The sequence below is a fragment of the Haemaphysalis longicornis genome, unplaced genomic scaffold (genome assembly GCF_048455015.1).
Source record: "Haemaphysalis longicornis isolate Haplotype H1 unplaced genomic scaffold, Haemaphysalis longicornis Haplotype H1 scaffold_1, whole genome shotgun sequence".
Taxonomy (NCBI): Eukaryota; Metazoa; Arthropoda; class Arachnida; order Ixodida; family Ixodidae; genus Haemaphysalis; species Haemaphysalis longicornis.
Genome location: NW_027526203.1, coordinates 315,261,161 through 315,285,696, shown reverse-complemented (window position 1 = coordinate 315,285,696; position 24,536 = coordinate 315,261,161). Strand labels below are relative to the sequence as shown.

Sequence of the window (24,536 nt, the reverse complement as noted above, 5' to 3'; positions counted from 1 at the left end):
CCGCTCGAAGGCCGTGAAAGGGATTCTGGGCCGCGGCAACACTCCAGTGGCCGGGCCTCCAGTGCGGCTGGGCCGCAGACTGTGGAGGAGCAGCTGCGCGTCGTTCTCACGCGGCCCTGGTGAACGCGCCTGCGCGTAATGACGGCTGGAGAGGTGCATGGGAACTTGATGTGCCAAGCGGGCCGTGGAGTTAAATTTAGAGAAATCGATGGCTGCCCGCACCCGTCGCAGCTTGTGGCCGCGTGTGCAGCGAGGCCCGCCGGAAGCAACCGCACGTTGCACCTCCCTTTTCTTCCTTTTTCGCACCTGCCGCGCCGGCCAGCACTCCCGCTTCTGCGCGTTTGCTTCTTCTGGCTTCCCGCGCGCCTCCCTCCGGCCCCGCGCTTGCCATCGCTGTCGGCGACGTGTCCGCAACGCGCTCTCCAATCGGCGGTGCCTCCCCGTGTCATCCAGCTTGGAATGCTTTTACACGCCGTTGCGTTGCCATACAGTGTTTCATCGCGAACTCCTTCGAGCGTGTACATGTCGACCGCTGCGACCCTCGGGGAACCGTTGCAAGCCTCTGAAATGTTGGCAAGCCAACAATAGCAACCGCTGCAAAACACACCCGGCATTTTGCGACAAACCCATAAAAAAAGTCCCCCGCATTTCCCCGAGGGGGAGAATGTGAAAGTGCGAATGCACGGTAGTCGGCCCGCTTGTGGCGCTTGCGCTCGGCACCCGCAGCCCACCGCCTCGCCGCCTTCTCTTCCATCTCTTCCATCGGGTTTGTAGTATGACGTGTACACCACGCAGTTATCAAGCCGCTATAACGCCGCTGAGTCGCCAACGCAACGCCGCTGACGACGTAGTTTGAATGCGTTAAAGATATAAGGAGCGTTCTTAACCCTGAAATCAGCGTGGCTTCCGTGGCTTAGTCGGTAGAGCGTCGCGCTGCGGCCGCAACGTCCGGGCGCCGGATGCTGTTATTTTTTTATATAGTGTAGTGGCCTGGCTGGCGCGCCGAGAGAGGGTGTTGCGAGCTGGAGAGTAGGCGAGGGGGGAGAGGAGGCGCTACGCGAGCGCCCTCACGCGTCGGAAATCCGGCGCCGTTGCTAGGCACGCTAGCTAGCTCCGTTGCTAGGCTACGGGCGGACGGACCGCGGCGGACGAAGTAGGCTCGACTAAGAAGTGCATTCGCACTTAAAACTCGATGATGGCCGCCTTGGTTAAGAAGTAGAGGTTACCCCTCGTGGCCTTCAAACATGCACCAAGATTTCGTGTACGCTGTTGTCTCGGAGCGCGCCTCATCGACACACGCCACCATGGTGAATCGGCACATTGAAAGAATAAGAAGCCACGCCGTCCAACTTTTTTGGCGAAGTAGTCAACGAGTGCGTGAAACGCGACAAAAAAGCTTCGTGCTACCGGTTACTGATTCGTCTATAAAAAGAAGAAATGAAACGAATGGCTTGTGGCGAAAAGACGGGACCGCGTTACCGAATACAGGGCGCCACACAACATCCATTTATACGATGGCATGGGCAAGCATATATCACGTGTGATTGGATTTCCAGAGCCTACATGAATTACGATCGTGGCTCCTGTCCACCGAGCCCAGCAAAGTGGAAAAAGAGATGAAATGCGAGCTTAAGGTGCGCGGAAAGGAGCGAATCAATGGCGCCCAAAATATTCCCGGGCGTTGGGACACCGCCGAAAGACCGATTGCTCGACTAGGGACCTTCGATTGATTCAAGCCAAAAGAAACAGCCTCGCGGAGCGAATCATGCAGCCAATCGCTTCCCGAGGCATACTAAACGTCCCAAACGGTAAACCTAAAATATAAACACGGAAGGCGGGAGAGCCGCGCCTTGCGAGTATACGCCCGCGAGATGGGAACGGCGCAGCGAAGCTCGTCGCCGTTATAGAATGTTTGTCATTGGATTCCCGCCGATGAAAGATGGCGTGGGAGAGGAACCCCCGTCGTCTTTGGCTCCTCTGAGCCTTTCATGCGAGAAAAACTAATATGTGTGTTGAATGGCGAAACGACGCGGCTCTGCGAAGAATTTTGCGAGTAAATACGCGCTTTGCTTATACACTTCCCCCGTGTGGAGGCGCAAAAGGCCGCGTCAGCGCCACCAGGACGAGCGCTGCTGGACCCGGCGTGATTTGTTGAACAAAGCCTGTTCTTGCCATGCTAGCTAGCTGCGCCGGCCGATGGGCGGCGTCGCATAATATCCAGCGGCGACAGGCCCCAGGACGCCGGTAAATAGAAGAGAAAAATAACAAGCAGCGTCAGCTTTGCCTTCGCGGGCGCAGTTATTGCGTCCAGTTGATGGGCGGTTTCTTTTAACCGGCGCCATAAGCTGGTTATTCGTTTTGAGGAAGCAAGAAACGAGCTTGCGTCAGCTAAAACCTCGCGCCATAAGGTAGGGCGGGAAACCGCGCACTCAGCCATTTCACATTGCTCTCAGCCCTAAGCCACCGCGCAAACAGACCTGGCAGAAACATTTAGGCTTGAGGGTCATCAGGGGGCTGCGTAGCCGGTCCTCTTGCATATTGATTAAGCCTTGCGTACAGCGCTTCGGTTAACTAGGGTTATCTCGAAGACGGGGCGTTTGAGGTCCACCTCATTATGCACCAGCCTTAGCAGTTTGAAATCTCGCCTCAAAGCGCACGCGACAGTAATTGCTTTGGGTTAGTAGCCATCGTTTAGGCCTCGCGCCTTGTCTACTTTTCAGACTTTGAATGCATTTAGCTGTATATTGGAACCTTTCAAACTCTCCGTGCGTGCGTGCGTGCGTGCGTGCGTGCGTGCGTGCGTGCGTGCGTGCGTGATTGCCACTGGAGCCTTTCGTTCTACAGTCGTACGTTCGTCGCTCGTACGATTTTCTCGGAATCCATTCCACCCATATATTGACCTCGGAGCAACATTGAGTGTGGTTCAGATGCAGAACGAATGGAGGTGGGGTGTAGTGCTGCGCGTTCATGACCGGCATGCGCGTATGCGTGCACACCGGTTACTTGTATACACAATCTCTGTATCTACCAATTATTTCGAAAAAAGGAATTGACCATATGAGACATTTTTCGCGTGGGGGGCCCACGCTCAATGCCACACTTGTATGGTAGGGTACCCTTGCGACACAGTACATCGGAGGGACAGTTTTTATTTGGTCAGGCAACTTTACACTTGTTTTTCGTGTGCGTGTGCGTGCGTTTAACGGACAGGGATTAAGTGAGGCGTATATTTGACACCAGCGTGATCAAAGCGTACAGAATTCGGACTGGAGGCAATGCATGACATGTGAGACGTTTTAACGACGTTGACTTTGAGCTTGATTGGTCTGCTCCGACACAACACACCTCAATAGCCAGTCACCGGGGCTAGCGGGACGAACTGGGTGACAGATGGAGTCCAGCGTACGACCTAGCGTAACATGGGATTTGAACACGTCATCACGCTGTCACATGGCGCGATGTCACGTTGTTATCACTTCCTTAAGGCGGCAAATTATACGCTCGGTCTCATTGCCAAATTCCTTAACTTGGCCGTGGTGATGGGTCATTTTAGTGCCTCGTGGCAAGCCATAGCCGCGTTTTTCATTTTATGTTTTATAGAGCAGGGATTAGTGGCCTATAATGATCAAATAAGTATTGTGTGGTCGTGTAGACTTGGCGCCCCATTTTTAATTGATGTGTGATGGAACCATACGTGCATATGCTGGTGGCAACGGTTGCTTCGTGCCTCTTAATGGTAAAATGGTACCGGAATAACTCGCTTGGTTCACAAGGCTGTTATAGTAACTAAAGACGAGGTTGAAAAGGGGAGCAAATGTGTGAAGAGGGTAAAGCTACAAAAGACGGCGGAATAACCGTGGATCTCCGAAAGGATGCAGAGATATAGTGCACCATGGAAGATGGCAAAATTATTCTCCGAACGGCTCACGACATTAAAGGTACCACTAGTCTAGAAAAAAAAAACCAACCTAATTCTGATCCAACAAGGGTGATTTCAAAAAGCTTAATGGCAGACCCATCACCCCACTTTACGCTGTATTCGTTTGTTTACCAAGGTTGCATTTAGGAACGCCTATTCAACAATGGATCACATTCAGGACACCAACCTGATAATCGAGAAATCTTCAGAGTGTAATAAAGCCTTTTACGTGACATTTACATATTACGAAAGCGCGTGTGATTCAGTAGGCACGCCGCGGTAATCGAATCATTGAGAGACCAAAGAACAGACGAGGCTTTTATAGCTCTTAGAATGCTCTTACATATAGAAGGCTTACATAAAGATGTTGGGGGACATATAGAAGGAATTTAGGGCCGTGATAATTCTTCGTAACAAGACAGGACGAGAACTGGCGTATTCGGCATGGTATGGTCGATGGCTAACAAGAGAGTAAGTTTCCTATCCAATGGGGTGTCAGGCAAGGAGACACAACTCTCCAGAACTATTTACAGGCTGCCTGGAGAGCATATTTTGGAAGCTTGATTGGCGGAAGTCAGGGATAGGAATAAAAGAAGGTTATTTGGGTCTTCAGATGACATTGTCTTCTTCAGTGATTCCGGAGAAGACCTGAAAAGGGTGTTTCAGGAACCGCACGCATGGTCGTGTCGGCTGGTTCTGATTCAGTGTTATGCGGCCTATGACAGACTCGCTAGAGATTTTTCCAGAGTACCCAAAGACACTTTCGCGGAAAAAAAAAAAAAAAATCGGACTTCATTTTACCAAGAAAGCCTCGGAGTGCATTGAAATGCACAAGCAACCCACATCGAGTTGCATCCCCCCAACCTCCTCTCTTGGAGCTTCTTTCCCCTCCGCAATAGCTGTGCAGGGTCCCTCGAACGCTTTTGCAACTACAACTACTTTCGAACTGCCGAAAAGTGTCGCAAACAATTGTTGCCATTTCGGAGGTGGTGTTCCCCGCATCCCCGGCGCGGTCGGTATGTGCGCAGAGGTGCTCTCCGACGGTCTTCGATGAGCGCGGAGGTGAGGCGTGGGCTTGTGCGGGGCCGCTGACCGCTTTTATTTCCTCTTTGGTGAGCAGCCCTTGGCGGCCGCGGGGCGTGACCCGAGGCACGGAACGCTGGCGCTCACTTTATCGCGGTCCCGCGCGCAGTTTGCTGTCGCGACGTGCCTTCCTTTGTGTTCGTGGCGTTCTTTATTCGCGCGCCTCCCGGCGCGTGTGTTGTACAGCGGCAGGTTGGCGCTTCGTTGGCGACGGGGCCATTAAATGACCGCTCGATAGACCCGAACACGCACGTGGAGCGCGGTCTCGAACAGCTGCGCCCCGCCTCCCCGCTCGCCGACCAAACTGCAGCCCTCCCCGCGGCACGCGTCTGTCCTGTCGCTCACCAGCAGCTGTTCGGGGACGAGCTCATCGCCCACTTGCGCTTTCAGCCACGCCTTCACTTGCTGCGCGGCGCGAACGTCTTCTTTGGGGTAGACGAGCACTTGCAATGGTCATTTAGAGTCGTTTGGCGAGAATACGCTCCTCCTAAAGTGTGTAAGGTGTGTACGCGCTGTCTACTGTGTCGACAGCAGTGCGCATGTCGCTGGCTGCCGGCGAAAACGGCGTCAACGTTCCCGGCGAGAATTCTCGTTCGGCCCAGTGAGGACCGGAAGCAGGAAATTCGCCGGAAGAATAACACTCGACCGAGAAAAAAAAAAAGGAAGGGCTGGTGCAGGTGTTCTAGCTTCTCTGTTGAAAAAAAAAAAAAAAAGAGCTGATGCAATTGCAGCGTACGAAAGAAGTTAGAGAAAGCAGCCCGATGGGGAGATGGTTTATTTGGCAAATAAATATCTCCATCCTCTCATGCCACTGTTCATTTTCTTACCCCGTTTTTTTTTGTTGTATTCTGCGTGAATGAGAAGGTAGCGGCCATTTTACGCGGCCTTACGAGCTGTGTCGTCGTTCTTTTTTTCACAGCAGCGTCGTCATGCAGCCCGACTCGTCTTAGCTACCATCCGGTTGTACTCCCTATCGGGCGCTAATAGCGAAGTCAGAACCACCATCTACACATAGTCATTAGGTGGCGAGCACGCCGTGTTGTTGATCATGTCAAATATGTGCCAGGGCGTTTGTGTGGGAGCGAGTTGGCCTCTATCGGGGAATTACGCTGTCGTGAATACAAATATGCCACTCGAGGCAATAGCAGTTGCTTATTAACGCGGAAAATGCCAAAAGCGCGAGAACAGGTATCGCCCGCCACAGGGGCTTCGCCGCACTGCGATTTGTGACGTCGCAAGTCGTGAATGCTGAAAAGTAATGGGGGGAGCTTGCAGTTTCCTGAAATGAGCCTGAAACCGGGTACGGATTAATGAAAAATAAATTTGCGCTGGAACTCGGGGCTGAGGATAGCGTTTCATAAAGCATAAACTTTCCTTAGCTCTTGAACACATTTAAGCAGGTTCTTTTACTGCATCTGCTGGTAAGACTTCTTTCAGTTTCGAATTCAGTCCAGGGTTTCCCTTAGTCATAAGTACCGTCAGAAGACTTACATGAGTGAACGCGAGAGCTGTTTCCCTTTTTTTTACTGTCCATGTTTATGGGCAGCAAAACTCGTAGATTAATGACGAAGTTGGCTAAACGACGCATCCGGCCGTTAGACGCTGTGCTGGGAAATCACGCGAGTAGTTTCTACTGCTACTCCTATAGGCGACAGCACCTCCTTAGCTGGAAATGGCTTGAGTGCCTTCGTGGGCAGCCCCTCTTCATCATGCGTCACGTGATCGGTTGCGTCGCGCAAAAATGGGGGGGGGGCGGAGAAATGAGGGCGCTAATTTTTTATATAACCAATCAAAGCACAGATTGCAGTTAAACAAAAGCTGAAACGGCTTTGAATAGTGTGTTCTTTCGGTTAAAACTAAAAATCAATTATGCTTCAGTGTCGCTTTAAAGGTAATCATCCAGCTTTTAAAGCCAAGTATTGGCGCTAAGAACTATACTTACTGTTGGGAAGAAAGTGTGAATTGTGAACTTTATTGATGGATTCATTTATTGTGGGGTTTAACGCGCCGAAGGTACACCACCTGGGCTATGAGGAGCGCCGCGGTGGAGGGCTTCGGATTGATTTTGGCCGCCCGGTGGTCTTTAACGGGCGCCGAAATGTCGACACACGGGCGTTTTTAATTTTCGCCTTCACCAGAAAAGCAACCACATCGGCCGAGGTCGAACCTGCGTCCTGTGAATTGTGAACTAATGGGAATTGGATTACTTGTGAACAAATTGACGCCATATACTTATCGAAATATTGGTCAACCATTCAACAGATTATCCGAAATTAGGGATATATCATTAATTGTGGTAAGCAATTACTTTTTGTATACCTATAACCGAAGTTCGCAGCCCAACCAAGGAAACTGCACCGGTAACAAACACTGGTTATTTTTATTACTGTTATTTCTGAGTGACTTCCGAACTTGTGGCCGAACGTGCGTTATGAAGTTGATGTCGCAATAAAATACGGAAGTCAGAACCGCTTATTTTAAATGGTGCCCCAGCTGAAAGCTCCACTCCCTCAGAAAATCACCGCTGAAGCTATTTTTGTTTAAAAAAAAAAGCGAGTTCAAACACTTCCAGCTGGTACAGTCCTTATTGTTTTTCTTTTTTATTCGCGGCGATAAAAGCAAAGCTCGGGGCTCTTTACAGCTGCGATCAACAACGTACACGCCGCTCGATGCTAGCGAACAAAACAGCTGCGTGTATTCGACGGCGTCAAAGACGGAAGCGCAGAAATAGCAATATTTTGAAAAACATGTCCAAAACTAAGCAGCGAATCACAATATAGTTGACGGTGGAGTGTTTTTCCATGCGTCTCGTACTCAAACAAGTTCCTGTTAGGAAAACTAAATGCTGTAATATACGGATGCTACGCTTTTTCCTAAGATAAAAGCGCCTCACAAGCTTCGCAACGCGGAAGTTTAGTATTCACCTGAACAAATACTGCAGCAGTGTGTTGCAAACGCAGTCGTGTAAACAGTGTTGGGAAGTACCACTAAACGGTAATTTGCACAAAATACCCCTTCGAAGAAGGGCTGTACCGCTGCCCACGATAGTTTCTTCATGGCGTGTGCAGTCCACGGCAACTGCTCTGGCCCACAATGGCTGATGCCTTTCTTGATTAAGGAAATACAGTTTCGAGTCATGGCAACAGTGGCTTTTTTTTTGTTATAGATGTAAACAATAAAAATTCTCCCCAATATTTCGACGCGCGTAAAGGAATCCCGGGTTTCGTCTAACGACGAAGATGATTGAAATGCCAAGCTTTCTTCCACACAAAACCCAGTCAAAGCTGAGTTCAATCTCGTGAGAGATTCGCTCGTTGTTGTCTGGGTTTGGACAGTTTGATCGTTGGCGGTTTGGACTTCGATTGCTGCGGTTCAACCATCTTTCTATTCATCCACGATCATCATTGTCGTCGGAGAAAGTTGGCTTCCCTGCAGTGCGTTCTGGAGTGGACGGTCGCCATCAGTGAGGCTAAAAAAGCTTCGCTTTAAAACCTCATCACCCCCTTTTTGAGCGTACGTTTTCCACCGTCGTCTCAATAATGTCATCAAACACCCCGATGTCTCCCTCCTGCCATCTGCGGCGTTGTCATTTTCAGGGGGCCCTCGAACAGCCTTGAGAGCTTAAGTCGCGATCGTTGCACAGGGGGAAAAAAAAAGGAGTGTGCACAGTTGATTACACAACACCGAAAATGTAGCGTCGGCCATGCTCTAATTGTGGGGCCACTCACGGGCCACCGTCCGTACTCACTGCAAAATCTGGAGGCGCCGTCTAAAAAAAAAGAAAAAAAAAGAAAGGCTGAAATGAAATTGTCAAATTAATATTTGTGGCTGAATTGCGCGTTTAGTCGAAGTGTGGAGTTGGGAGCGGCAGCAGAAAAATGGCAGCGTCTCCACTCCGTGGATGATGGCGAGGGTGCGGAGTACGGGGACTCGAAGTGACACTAACTCTGCCTGGTGGCTCGATTCCTGCCTGTGCCTGTGTGATTTTTTGCGATTGTAAATGCTATGCGCACCGACGCGGATGGACATTGTGCGGTCCTATGGTACTCCGCACCTAAAAAACACCGCGCGCCGTTGGCTTGCGATGTCTCTTCACACCATCTCGTCGTTGAGAAGGTTCGTTCTCACCCAGCCCATTTTTAATACCAACTTCTGTGCTCACGCGCAGGTTGGGCGGGTTATAAGTGCGGCGAATCTGGTAAATTTGTAGCCTGGCTGTGGACGTGCTAGTGTGCGTCGTCATGGCCAACGTGAGGAAATCGGTGGGGAAGATGGTGCGAAGGGAAGGGCGCTTTCGAAGGTATGCTTCTCTCGTTCAAAAATGCGCCTAAATCGGCTGGGCAAACTGGGCTGGGCTGGGCTGGGCATGGGCTACGCATGTCAGTCCTTAAATTGGCAAGGTACTTGGACAACGCCTACAACTCACTTTAGTTAGTTTAGAGCGCTTAGCCCTCGAATGAGAGAAACGGCTATAAATAAAATCATGTGCTACTTCGAGTCCTCTTTGTGTGTTTCACATAAAACAGGGTTCAAAGGAAAGCTAAATGTTACACGAAGTCAGAGTATTGTCGACGAATGCGTTAGCGTTCTTACGCCATTTGTCTATATATTCACCAACCTTCAGACGTCTTTTTCTTTGTTTTTTGCTTGTATTCATCAATCGCATTAAAGCGCTGAATATGGTATTTGGTATTGAGTGAGCTCATTTTCAGACTACTTTTATTTTATATATACATATAATTAATCGCGTCAAGGCGCTGGATTAGATACGTACACATTTGCGATTCCTTTATGTCATTAAAGTTTCTTTATTTCTGGTCCTATTGTTTTTGCTATTAGCTCCGACATAGAATAGTTCAGCTTTCACCTTGAGAGGCCAAATTGCCGGATTTGGCTATAAATTTCCGAATTGGGTGACTTTTTGTTTCGCTTGGTTACCTTTCGGTGTGTTTCTGTTTTCTTCCAAAGATCAACATTTGCACTATTATAACGATGGAATGTCATAACTTCGCCGATTACGAATGTTTTTCCGATACTAGGCATCACTGTGCAGATACAAGGCAGCTACACAGCCCCACTGTTCACGTTGGAGCACTCGGCGAAGAATGCTCACGCATTGAAAAAGTTCCTCAGTTGACCCTAATCGCACTGCGAACCGGCTGGTGCAAGAAAGAAGGCGAAGAGAGGACAGCCGAGCTCCGCCGGACTTTTGTTGACATTATCCCCGACTGCATTTCCTCGGGGGCTTTGGAAGAGCATGAAAGAGTCACGAGCGCACTTCGGTTGCTGCTTTTCCCCAGATCCCATGCCTGCACCCTTTGCCGCGCACAGATTCATTAGGAGCTAAGCAGGCAGTGCCCGGCGGAGCAAAGCGAACTCGGCAACTTGGCGTCGCCGTATCAGCTTGGACCAATCAGGCGCTCTCTCTAAGCTTGGAAGGTCGTTAATTACACGCCGGAGTGTGCGCGACGGCTGCGCGTCGGCCGGCTTGCTCGCGCACACACAGTTTGCGGCGCCGCGTGTGGCTGTAAACAGTGCACTCCTTGCCCAAGCCCCGCTCAGCCCCGCAGGCACGCCAGGCCCCCTGCTCACTTCGGCAGCCACTTGGGCGGCCCAAGTTTCCGCCCCGCACTGGAGCAAGCCTGCGTGCGGCTGAGCAGAACGTGTCAAGCTCCTGCCTCGCTGGCACACGCCGCGAGAGGATCGCGTTATTTCACATCGACCAGCTATGAAGAGCAGCCGCGTGTGTGGCTGCTCTTTCAAATATGGAGAAAAACGAGAGAGAAACGGGGAGGGAGAGGAGGGGACGCGAAGGAAACGTAAAGGGTTACACAAAAGGACGTTGCAGGGGAGAGCTGCATACCGCGGTATTGCCGTGTTGCCGCAAGAAATTCTCCTTTTACCTCCTTTTTTTTTTTTCTTGTGGGTGGTGGAGATCGGAAGAGTGTTAGAGGATGGAATAGTTGCTGCCTGCAGGCGATAATACCAGGGGCACGAGTGGTAGCCCACTGCGTTTGAGTACTTGAGAAGCACGAATCACCACAGAAATCGCGCGCGTGCGTGTGTATGTGTATGTGTATGTGTATGTGTATGTGTATATATATATATATATATATATATATATATATATATATATATATATATATATATATATATATAGTACTCTACTCCTATAATGAGTCGGTGTGCGATGAATGAATTGACAGCTCCACTTTGGGAACCCTTTTAAAATTAGCCCTTCGAATTCAATGGTGTTCATTACCTCCAAATTAATGGCACCTCGATGGGTACACCCATCGGCCCCACCTACACAAACATTTTTATGGTCGTACTTGAAAATGCATTTCTGGCAAGCCGTTCCCTACGACCGACCTACTACAAGCGGTACATTGATGATATCTTTATGATTTGGCAGCGTGGGGAAGCCCAGCTTTTATCGTTTATTCATGATTTTAATACCGCCCATCCGTCTACTTCTTTTTCCTATACCTACTCGGAACAAACTATCAACTTCCTCGACGTAACGTTCACTATTCATGGTGGTCAATTAACTACAAAGGTCTACAGAAAGCCAACTGATCAGCAACAATACCTCATTTCAATAGTTATCATAAGAAGCACTGCAAAACTAGCATACTATAGTCAGGCTCCTCGATTTAAAAGAATTTGTTCCGAAGGATCAGATTTTAGTGCCAAATGTTCCCAGCTTCGAAACGCTTCAGTTAAGCAGAAATACCCACCTCAGATAATTGACGACGCCATTAGGCGTGCTGGCAGCCATGATCGCAAAGCCCTTTTATTGAGCAAAACGAGGCACCCTATTTACTCCCGTACTAACCTAGTTCTTACCTTTTCCGCACATGCACAGAATGTAAATGCAATTCTAAAAAAGCACCACAACATACTACTACAGAGCGAGCGATGGAAATCGATATTCCGAGAACCACCGCGTGTAACCTACCGAAGATCTCAAAGTTTACGTGACCTACTTACATCATCCAAAAGCAAATCTAAAGAGCCTACTGGATGCCGCCCATGCAACAAACCGTGCTTCAAGGTCTGCAGCCAAATGACTACCACAATAAGAGCAAGAAGCACCACGTCTAATTTCAGCTTGAAGATAACTGGGAATTATTCTTGCGACACAAGCAACGTGGTTTATCTCCTTGAGTGCGACATTTGCAATATGCAGTACGTTGACGAAACCCAAACACCCTTCAGGAAAAGGTTCAACAACCACAAAGAGCACATCTCAACACCCACCCGCCGCGGTGGCTCAGTGGCTAAGGCGTTGCGCTGCTGAGCACGAGGTCGCGGGTTCGATTCCCGGCCGCGGCGGCCGCTTTTCTGATGGAGGCGAAAAGCAAAAACGCCCGTGTGTACGAGATTTCGGTGCACGTTAAAGATCCCCAGGTGGTCAAAATTAATCCGGAGCCCTCCACTACGGCGCGCCTCATCGCCTGCGTTGCATCGGCGCGTTAAACCCCACAATCAATCAATCAACATCTCAACACCCCCTCACCTTCCCATATCAAAGCATGCCAATATCACGGGCCACTCATTTAACCATATCAAAGCCACGATACTCGAGTCTGGCTTTCGAATCCATCATGATAGGGAAGTTCGCGAGTCGTTTCTTATATTTAAATTAAATACTATTGCACGTGGCCTAAATGAAAGTGCAGGAAAACTGAGTTGCTTGCATCAGCGACTTCATTCTGTTCTACTGCCCGTTCATCTTACCCTCATTTTTCCGCGTATTTGTGCTTGTCATTGCTGGCTTTTTATACTGCACGGTTCAGACCCACCGTTATGTTGTATTTTATCAAACGGAATGCCGCACGGATATTTTTATGTTGATTATGTTACTTGATTTTGATCGTTTCTGCCCTCACGTGATCTTGCAACAGACGCCTTGTATGATTTGTGACAACGACCGCTGGAGTTATTCTCCCTCAGCCGATTCGACGTGTGTCTTTCTTTTTCTATATATATATATATATATATATATATATATATAATGGGAAATGAGGAGCTCGGTGAATTAAGACAGAATAAGGGTTGGCTGTCAAGAAAACCTCGGAAAGCAAAAAGCAAAGGGGGGAATGCGTTAGGTCATAGAAACAGATGAAGAATTTTTTGAGTCAGAAAGAAAGGGGTGAAAAAATGCCCTCCGGGTGGGATCCGAACCCACGACCTCCAGAATACCGGTATGGTGTGATGACCACTACGCTACCGGCGGGGCGGTTTCCCCACCACTTTCTCGGGTATTCATGTTAGGTATTTTTTGTTTCCTGCACTTGGGGGTGGTAGCCAGCGCCACTCGGACTACTCGGGTGAAGGGGACCTTCTTTTTAACCCCCGGGCCGTGACTTGAGTGTCTACGGCGTGTCGAGAGTGGTCGACCAGCGTTGAACCCTCTTAAGCTACCTTTATATATATATATATATATATATATATATATATATATATATATATATATATATATATATATATATATATATATATATATATATATATATATATATATATATATATATATATATATATATATATATATATATATATATATATATATATATATATATATATATATATATATATATAGTGAAACGTGGAAAATAAGAGTTCAGGATCGGCAACGTAGGGAAAAGACGATTTAATAGGGTGAAATGCTTTCTGAACTCTTGTGAATGGCACCACCAGGGTAGCGATACCTTGAATCCTTTTGCATGTTTGGATGTTACCGCAGCTCGTTAGTTGTATAGCGGAAATGTTCACAACTCAGTTTGATGTTTCCGATTGATCGCAACAATTCTATTACTACGAACTTGTTCGAGACATAGAGAGAGAGAGAGATAGAGAGAGAGAGAGAGAGAGAGAGAGAGAGAGAGAGAGAGAGAGAGAGAGAGAGAGAGAGAGAGAGAGAGAGAGAGAGAGAGAGAGAGAGAGAGAGAGAGAGAGAGAGAGAGAGAGAGAGCCCCGCAGAATGAACTCAAGCTTTGCTCTCTTTTTCACGAACAGCGACAGCTGAGAGAGCCCCGGACAAGGGCATAGTGCTAACCTCGTTTGTCAGCGCCTTTACATGCTTTTAATGCTGCCAATGGGCCGCAAATTCTTATTTGTCATTTGTAACGCACGATACGGTACTTTGACCCAGCCCCACATAGTGCTTTGCCCGAGAGACGTCCGCACGATAGCAGACAACGTTTCCGAAACCAAGCTGCTTACAGGCCGGCTTGCGCCGCTATATCGAAGCCCGAGCGGGCGCGCAGTTGTTTGCAGCGACTGATTTGTGACACCGCTATTCCCAGCGATCGCTATCCGTGTTGAAGGTGCACTCGGCTTGACAGCTGGGGCTGAAGAATAAAAAAACGCACAGGTCTCTGGTTGTTTGCTCCAGATTTCATGGAAGAGCGGCCACGTGCGCGCTGCTCGCCCTTCTCTTTACTTGATATCACCCGACACTACGTATAATTTGCTACGGCCATGAAAATAAAACAAAAATACGAGAATCACGCTGTCACACAGCAACAGCTTACCGTCGTGTGTGCGCCTCTGGATAATTACTTTGGGGGCGAATATGGAATTGTAATCGCGTGCTCTAAAATTACAAATACCGAAATCTCCAACTGAATCAAACCGAAAAAGCAAATGGTTAGATTCGTGCTCAAAATAAAGGATATTAGCGAGCCCCAAATCGGAGCTAGCCGTTTTCAAATATAGTTGATACAAAACCCCGCCAATCACCGACTTTCGTTTCCTTCTGTTCCAAAGCTGGCACCTCATTTGCACCGCGCATACCGCATAAAACGGAAACGGCCCGCAGCCGAAGGGCAACGCATTTGAGGCATGAAAATCCCCGGTCTTTCAAACTAGATTCGCACGCACCGTCGCCGTACAAATTGCGCGTATAGAGCGAAACTGGAGAACAGAGTACGTGCGCTTGTCTGTGCGTGCGAGAGTACGTTTCTGCATACGGTCCTCCGTAAGAAAGAGTTAGCGCGACTGAAAATTCAATTCAATTTAATCCGTTCCCAGACTTGTCTTCTTGCCTTTGCGCCTTTCGGTAACGCCGATAAAGAAAAGACGTAACTGAAGACTGAATCATCTCGTCTGAAATACTAGCCTCGAACAAAAACGAGATGAACACAGGGCAGACAAGGAAAAGAGAGCATAGAGAGACGATCGATGATAGGGAAAAAAAAAAAAAAAACGCGTTTAAGTGGAATGCCGCAAGCTTCGATCAGCCGAGGTCACATTCTCCGAGTTTCACTCGTCGCTGAGTTTGCGATCGGGAGGGCATTTCTCAGGTGGTCGATCGGACCGTAATCGCAGAGCTTCCTCCCCCCACACCCCGTTGGGCGTTCTCGCTTTCTTTTCTGCAAGCACCCCGCAAGTGGGGGGAGCCAGCCCCGGCTGCGCTTTTGTTCCCTCCCGGCGGTATAGCGCCTGGTCCGCGAGGAAAAGGGGTTCTCCCTGCAGCCGGGTAAACGCTTCGGTAAGACAAGCGCCGTCTCAGGCTTATACACACTTGAAGTAATCGAAGGCGAAAATGGGATGTCGACCGATAGGGGGAAAAGGGGCAGATTAAAACCGAAATGCGTTGCGGGCCTTCGGAAGGGTGCCATTTCTTTCTTGCCACTCGCTGGCCGTCCGTACACACGCTATCTGCAGGCCGGCCTCCTCGTGAGCGCCGCAGCCAGTGTTTACCGCTGCGCGAATGTTATGGCTCCCTCCGCGATATTGAGTTGTGAAACGGTCATTTATAAACATTGTTTTTCAGCCGCTTCTTTCGGAGCGCTTTATCGCTTTCGGTGATGACATTTTGTTTAACTTGGAGTATACTGTCTGACCTCTTTGTCTTTACCCATCTATCTGCCCACGAAAGCCCCGTTCTCCTTTTTTTTTTCTCTAGCTCGATATTTGCAGTACTGTTTTTTTTAAGGTTTTTGTAAATGTTGAACGGGAATTCTTCAAAATTCCTGGCCCCACGTGTTCTTCTGCTACGTTCACGATGCAGCCGCAACTAAAAATGTGAGAAACAGGCGCCTACAGCTTGATGCATTCGCATTTTCGCAGTGCGTATGGGATGTTTCGCTGCCAGACGAAGGCTACTATCAGACACTAAACGAGCGAAAGAGCCAGGGGCACTTGACTGAGAAACAGTGGGAAGCATGGATATGTTACGCAGGCGCAACGAAAACTGAAGATTTCTACTGCATCCACAGCGAATAACCGAACGAGAGTGATAATAGATAAGGTACGTCAACTGAACAATATTTTAAGGAGATGTCGTTTGTAAGAGACATCGGGCTAAGTAATATATGCGTCCACGTCCACGCACGCATACTCAGTATGAAGCGAAATGTGGGAGCATATCGGGGCCAGCACACGCACGAAAATCGATCGTGTGGAGCTGCGGAGGCGTGCACCTGTAACGGCATAACTCTCTGGCAAGGGGTACCAGCGTGCGCATATGCGACGCTGTCACACGGTCGTGGCGCACATCGCACGTTGCGGCCACGCGATGCTTCTGCGCTGGCCACAGCGGCCCACTCCGGAGCGGGTGGCAGTTAATGCCGAGCATCCGCTGCACAAACACGCCCGCAATCAGTGCAAGAGTGCAGGCTCGCTGCGCATCACTCACGGAAATACTGTGCGCGCAGTCGGGGCGTATTCGTGTGGCCCCGGCATTATCCTCTATATGATTTGGCAGTCAGCTGATGTCTCCAATAACACTCCTGCATTCTAAGTTAATTCAGATTCTTTTTTGTAAGGGAGGAGGGCAGAAGTTCCGCATGTTTCTCGTGCGTTGATGCGACGCGAACATGGCTGAGCTTCCGTACTGTATCTTGTTTGTTTTTTCTTTCACACTCGCACGGAGGCATTTTTATACTAACCTTCTTTTCTTCTTTTCTTCGCAGCTCATCCTCGACTGACCTTGCTGCAAGGAGAGGAGTCTTCAGCAGGCGCCACTATGGCTCAGTGGAAATGGTGAGTCTGTCTCCTACACTCGCGTGAGCACCAAGCGCGCCTCAAACCAGGTTCGACCCCATGCCCAGCCGCTCTATTTATCTAGCTGGCGGTTCTGGCTGGACACGTGAGAGCGGAAGAAGAGCAGTGACGTTCCCTATGTCTCACAGGTTCACAGAAGTGCATCTTTGCAATTACATGCTTTAAATTGTTGCTGCTTTGACGTGAGCTTGTTGAAGAATTTGGGCCTTGCATCATATTGCGTAATCATTATGCTATGCAAGATCTTACTCAGAAGCGAAACCTACGAGCGAAGTAGAAAAATTCTGAGAAAAAAAATATATATCGGCTGGTGTTTTTGAACTTTAACAGAATTCTGGAAAACCATATGTGTTCGAGATTAATACCCCTGTCACACGGGCACTTTCAATCGCGATTGAGTCGATCCGGATCGAGCTCGATCCGGATCGCGATCGAGCTCGATCCCGCTCGAACTCAATCCTGGTTTTTTAAGCGCGATCGAGGCTTCCAAGCGCGATCGAACGAAAGCGGCGATACTCTCGTCCCCGCTCAGCAATGGCACAGAAGGTGGCAACTTCAGCTAACGCCGCAAATTGTGTCAAATAACTTGACCGAAATAAGCGTTCGGTAACATTTACATAGTTACGTATACTTACGACCGCGCGAAGTTACCAGACGCCGGCCGCAAGTACATTGTTAACGCCATCTGGCGTACACGAGCGCAACCGGTACAACTTCTCGATCGCGATTGAAACGGGCCGTGTAGCAGCGTCAGTGCGTCGAGCGCGCTCGAAAACTCGATCGCGGTTCACTTCAATCGCGATTGAAAGTGCCCGTGTGACAGGGGTATTAGGCGCACGTTGAAGATCCCCAGGTGGTCAAAGTTAATCCGGAGCCCTCCATTACGACGCGCCTCACCGCTGTGTAGCGTAGTCGGCGCGCTAAACCGCACAATCAATCAATCAACGAATTCCCGAAAACAGCGACGCTTTTGTGTCTCCCCCTCTCCCCCCCCCCCTTTCCCCCCGGAAAAATTAACCCCGCTGTCGGCAGTCGAGCCGGTAACCTTTTGCTAAGGCGCGAATTGACACTGCGCGGGAAGCTAACATGTAATGCAAATCGCTAAAAACCAACTTTCTTTTTACTTCCGTACGGATTCGATGCATACAAGCTTTTGCGCTTTTTTTATTACAAGAGTTGCAGCCTATCTCAGAATAGAGGACTCACCGAACTGTTTGGCTCGAGGTTCCTCACAATTTATTAATATATAATAATTTGTGGCATTCTTCAGCTAGTAACCAGCTAGTAACCAGAAATTTTATAGTGTTCGAACCAAATTCTCAACCGCACTTTTCATGCTCCATGGTTGCATTCCAGTATAGTCCGAAAAACCACTGGCGCTATATATGTGCCTTCCATAATAGCCAGCCTGGCGACGAAGCATGTAGGCTGTTCGCAACACCATTTCGAACTGCTACACTTTGAGGCAACCCCGAGGTTCATCTTCCCATAATGCATTCGATTGACCGTTCCGTGCAGCTACCACAAAGCAATAAAATTCCGGCGAATGACGATGTCCAGCGTATGATTTGATCAAAAATGTGATCTGCGCTGTGGCATCGCACAGCTCAAGCATGACGTTCTGCATTCCGCAGTGCCACAGCGGAGGTCGCATTTTTGAGCCAAATCGTATGCTCGACATCGTCATTCGCCGGAATTTTATTGCTACGTGGTGGCACCACTCATACATGTCCAAATTGCTGCCCGCAAAAGTATCCCTAAGCAGATTTAAGGAAAATCAAGTGTACGTAAACGATAATTACAGCCTAATGTTAAATTAAAGTACACGTCATTTGGTATTTACAAGAATACATAAAAAAAAACTCCTGTTGAAAAATGGCGCCGAAAAATGTCAGGTAAAAGAAGAAAAACGAAGTACAAAGAAAAGGAGCAAGGCGCGCGCTTTCGTGATGGGCGCCAACAGAACAAATAGCAAAACAAAGACACTGTCTGGGTTAAAAAGCGTCGAGACGTGTGTATAAATCTTTATTTCACAAGGCGTCGCCTGGGACCTAAAAAAAAGGGGGCTATTTGGGACGGCAGGAGATAACAGCAGAAAATAGCATTTGTAGCAAGGCTAATGAGCAGCTCCCGTAGCGCCATCAGCCCATTGGGATATGCGCCACGTCATGGAAGAGTGTCATGCGATCATGGTTATCTATACGGGAGGGTATGCGCGCACGCTGGTAGCAGCGGAAGAAGAAGCACGGGAGATGGTGCTCGGCGCGTGAGATCGGCCATCGTTTGTACGCTTGTAGCTACGCTCGCCTCGCTTCTGCTCCTGAAAATAAACCCCCTTCAGCCTACTACCAGATGGTTGACTGTATCCCTTACACATTGTTCTTCCTCGGGTTGTCGCGAGCGGCGCCAAACGCAACAAAAACAAAACGCAGAAACTCAGCTTGACCGGCGCCAACAACTGCTTCCGGCTTCTTTGAACCGCACAGATCCGTTCAACCCCGCCCGGTCGCCTGCATGGAAAGCGCAACGAAGACAATTCAACTGCGTAGGCTACGCACCATATGTCAATTCCCCGATGGGGAGTTTCATCCCAAATTTATGACGTAGAATATTTATAAAACCAAGGCTTGGTGGAAACAGATTAGACCATATATTTATTGATTTTGCTGGCGCTGATTGTTAGTTACGTACACCACCAAATCATAGAAAGGATAACAGGAGCAGTGGCCAGTGTGTCTAACTCAATTACTGCAAGCAGGCTGCGGCCGTTAGGTTTTGTGGCACATGGTGCAATGGTCGCAAGGAGTCCAAACATTTTTACTTTCTTTTCGGCAGAGTTACACCAGACTAGCTTGCCTGAAGTCTCTCTTTTATTTTCGCTCCCTGCGCGCAGCGTTAGAAAAAAAAAAGAAAACAAAAACTCGCCTAGAGAGCCGATGAGCTCGTAATTGTTGTGACACTTTGGTTTCCCGGAGATTAAAATGGATGTGATTACTTTCACTCTTCCTCGGCCTGCGTGCCCCGTCCGCGCTGTTCGTTCCGGAGCCCTCCCGGAGAGAAAAGAAAGTGCGCGTTCATTACTTCCTGCGTGCATTGAGTCGACCCCTTCATCAGTTTTACAATATCATTTCAATTACCAGGCGCAGCCGGGTGCCGTAATCATGTCGTCAGGAATATGCCGAGATTCTTTCTTTTCCGCGACATTTCTCCTCCTTAATCTCCGGCTGCGCGCCTTGTCAAATGCTTTGGCAGCGTTAATTGAACGTACCCGGCCTTTTAATGCCCCCAACCTTTTCTGAGACAGCTGATTTTGTTTGCTCTCGGTTAATTCCAGTTCCCCGCATTTTCTCTGATACTTTTCCCGCGCAATCTCATCACGCGTGCCACGCGCATGTTTCCTTGTTCTCTGCAGTAGCATTTTTATTCCGGCTTCATCGTTTACTGCGCCTGCGTGCGCGAGAGGCCTTCCCCTCGACACCGCCGTCACTTTCTTTTCGGGCCATTCTCGCCTTTCCCGGGTAGTTGGGGCTAAACATGGGATTCAGTACCCTTTCTAATGCTTCTTTCTTTCGTTTGTTCTGTCTTCCCCTCTATCTCCTTTCTTTCTTTCTTTCTTTCTTTCTTTCTTTCTTTCTTTCTTTCTTTCTTTCTTTTCACTCCAGGAAGCGATAGCAGCAGCCATTTATTTAAAACGCGGTGCTTTATTTAAAACAACGTGCTTTCCGTCTGTTCAGCGCAACGTGTATACAGGGTGTCCCAGCTATCATGCACCAGGATTTAAAAAAAGAGTAATGGCGTAACTCGAAGAAAACCTAGTGCATAATGTTTGCAGTACTATGGAGAAGCGGGCAGTATTTTTTTCGTTAATGAGACTTGACTAATTAATGGTAATTAATTATCTAACTTGAGAAGTACTGTCCTAATCACTAAAGTGTCAATGAGGCACTTGTAGGTAACCACGAGGGGCATCTAACTGCGGTATTTTTAGCGACGAACTAATTGCGTACTCGTTTATTCTGGCTGATAAAGAAAACCCGCGAAATACGAAAAATACCACGTGACGGCGCCTCCGCGTGCGTAAACGCGCATCGTAAAGCAATGCCCTCAAACAGGCTGCCTCTGAGTTAGCCAGAATGAAATAAACAAAAGAAAGAAAGAAGAAATCGCGACCGAGTTTGTCCCTTATCTGGACACGCGCCCCCCGAATCTTGCTGTTGCTGCTCCTTCAATGCATGCCATTATCAAGGTGATGCGCTGTCTCATCGGGCGGGTGACAGGCGAAGCTGTTGCTTTCAATCAGCCTATGTGGGGACGCTGCTGTACAATGCGCGCGGAAGCGCCGTCACGTGGTATCTTTCGTATTTCGCGGGTTTTCTTTATTAGCCAGAATAAATGAGTACGCAATTAGTTCGACGCTGAAAATACCGCAGTTAGATGCCCCTCGTGGGTACCTCCAAGTGCCTCATTGATACTTCAGTGATTAGGACAGTAATTCTCGAGTTAGATAATTAATTACAGTTAATTAGTTACATATCATTAACGAAAAAATTACTGTACGGTGCTCCACAGTACTGCAAACATTACACACTAGGTTTTCTTCGAGTAACGCCATTGCTCTTTTTTTAAATCTTGGTGCATGATAGCTGGGACACCCTGTAGAAGTAATGGGTTAGTTGTGAACGTTAAGCTGTACAAATCTTGAGGCTCAATCGGCGCATGCAATGCCCCTGGGCGAACGACGCTGTACGCCCCACAATATTTTAGCTTAGAGACAGGCGTCATGAATGCGAGAGGATTGAATGCGTAATTGAAGAGAAAGTGAATTGACACGCACGCACGCACGCACTCACTCACGCGAGTACGTGCACACACACACACACACACACACACACACACACACACACACACACACATATATATATATATATATATATATATATATATATATATATATATATATATATATATATATATATATATATATATATAGAGAGAGAGAGAGAGAGAGAGAGAGAGAGAGAGAGAAGGGAGGTCGGTAGAGCCAAAAAGAGAGAGTCGTATGTGCCAGGTGTTTAAATTGTTTTATTCCTGACCCGCAGGAAGCTTTGCACCCACTAGAGGAGCGAACAAACACACAAGACGTGTTCACTATCTTCCCCAGATACACGAAGAAGACATAATGGGAGTGCGCCAGCCTGAGGAATAAAAAGCACAACACGCATAGGAGTTTAAAGCTGTTTCTATGCGCCTGCTAACTCCGCGAGGTGACTGTGTCGAGAACATCAAGTTCTTCCACCGTAGGCCCATTTGTACAGTGTTTTGGTGCGCAAGCACTGGGGGAGTCGACCACAATAAACTTGTGCGCGTTCTCTGAAGCCTAGCACAGGGTTTCATGCCCATGTTATCGGCGTGGGTCTTAATGAGAAAAAGAAAACAGGTATACGAAGTTCTCCTTGTGAAATTTAAGAGGTTTTATGATTGGGAAAATTGTATTACACTGGCTACGTGATTTCAGGATTGCAGAGGGAGCACTGGGAATGTTCCGGGCGTGGGGCGACTCTGCAGCCCAGAGGTCACGCGCCACCAGAGGTAGTCTGAAATCCGAATTATCTGAACCACACAGTTGTAGCGATTAGCACTCAGGATCTTCGGAGCAACTCGGGGCTCCTCGTGATAGGGGGCGGCCGTAATTTACGTTCCTTCAAACGTTTTATGGGCTTGTACCGGGCGGCAGCTGCTGTGAGGACGTGTGCGTTGCGGTCATCTTCGCTGGCTGCCGATGTATCAAATCAATTTTTATTTCCATATAAAACTTGGTGGTTTCCTGGGTAAAAGATGCATAAGCAGCTTGACGGAGCCCAAGAAATCACTACAAGGCTCAGCGACGAGCATAAGCACAAAAATACAAGTTTACAATGGAGCACAGCAAAATAGCATTGCAAGAATAAAACGAAGAAAAGGTTTACACACTTTCAAAAATTCACAATACTTCAAAAAAGCACGCAAGAAACCGACAACACGATGAGAATACCATTTCCTGGGGGTCGTTCAAAACATAATTCCAAAATATACATAGAACAAATCTCAAATTAAGGAGACAGAAGCATTCAAAAGTAATCATACTACAGATATGAAAAATATTGTCGAACTTGTGTGAGAATTTGGCTATGTTTTGATATTTGTTTGAAACCGATGTAAGGTTATGGGCCAACACTTGTAGTTTGTAATTGTTACGTAAATAAGGCATTTTCCAGGCGTCATCGCGTCGTGTGTTTATATTTGAACTCTGGTATTGCAAGCCAGGCAATGAGGTTAGGAAGTTTCTGACACTGGGGGAATAAAAATAGTAAGTCTGTATGAGGCGAAATTCATAAATGAACTCTATTTTAATTATATGATGTTTTTTAAATGCTTTCTTTGTTGTGTGGAGTCGTTCAATATTTGCTATCAGCCGAATCATTCTTTTCTGGAGCCAGAAAATTTTTGTTATGTTACACTTTGCTGCATTGCTGTACACTAAACGACAGTAATTCAGTTGTGAGTAAAATAATGCGTAATAAATCTGAAGCTTAACCTTTACCGGAAGTGATTTGATTGATTGTAGGGTTTAACGCGTCGACACAACGCAGGCGATTAGACGCGCCGTAGTGGAGGGCTCCGGGTTAGTTTTGACCACCTGGGGATCTTTAACGTGCGCCAAAATCTTCTCGTACACACGGGCGTTTTTGGTTTTCGCATCCATCAGAAAAGCGGCCGCCGCAGCCGTGAATCGGACCAGCGACTTCGTGCTCAGCAGCGCAAAGCCTTAGCCACTGAGCCACCGCGGCGGGTAACCTTTACCGGAAGTAAGAACCGTTATCTGGATAGTGCACCACAAACAGCGGAAAGTTTTTTTTCTATTAAAGACGATAGTCTTTCTTGGGCTACTTAAACCCAGAAATTTTGGTCTGTATGTCTGTCTGTCTGTCTGTCTGTCTGTGACTCGACTCAGCCACCCGGCCAAAGTAAAATTGATATTGCGCAATAGTCTTATATACTCACAGCCACATGTAAACGTTTAAGCCCGGTTTATATGTTCATACTTGTCAACTTTGTTGAACAAGAACAAGACATTACGCAAATATAAGACAGGAAATTAGTACACAAGGGATATTTACAGTGTTCCTTTATTAAAAAATTCATGGATGCTTGGTTTTTTGATAGCAAATGATATTCTACATCTACTGCAGAAAACCGCCGCCTCCTGGCGGCATATGATATATCACGCGGCAACAGCAACGAAAGGTTCCACTAGCTAGGTTCCACGTTCTGCTTGGAACGCACGTGGAGCATGGCCATGCGGATTTATAAACCTTCTAGTCGGCCGCCTCCATTCACGCGCGTCTACGCCGTACTGCAGCGCTGGCATCGAGGAACGCCGCCTGTTAGCAGTGGAACGCGGTAAATTCAAATCGCCTTGCGCAAACCTTTAGTGTGTTTACCTTGGAATGAGCGCGACGGTACAGGAACAGCATGA

The 24,536-nt window shown here is 48.1% G+C and overlaps 1 protein-coding gene across 2 annotated transcripts in view; it reads left to right on the top strand.

The window, feature by feature from the left end:
- Window positions 1-24,536, top strand: part of LOC144150782 (GTPase-activating Rap/Ran-GAP domain-like protein 3) — a 751,818-nt gene that overhangs the window by 565,000 nt on the left and 162,282 nt on the right. For both annotated transcript variants that reach the window (XM_077682183.1, XM_077682182.1), the window contains exon 2: window positions 16,930-16,999. In XM_077682183.1, the coding sequence (XP_077538309.1) occupies window positions 16,930-16,999 (70 nt within the window). The remainder of the gene's footprint in view (window positions 1-16,929; window positions 17,000-24,536) is intronic.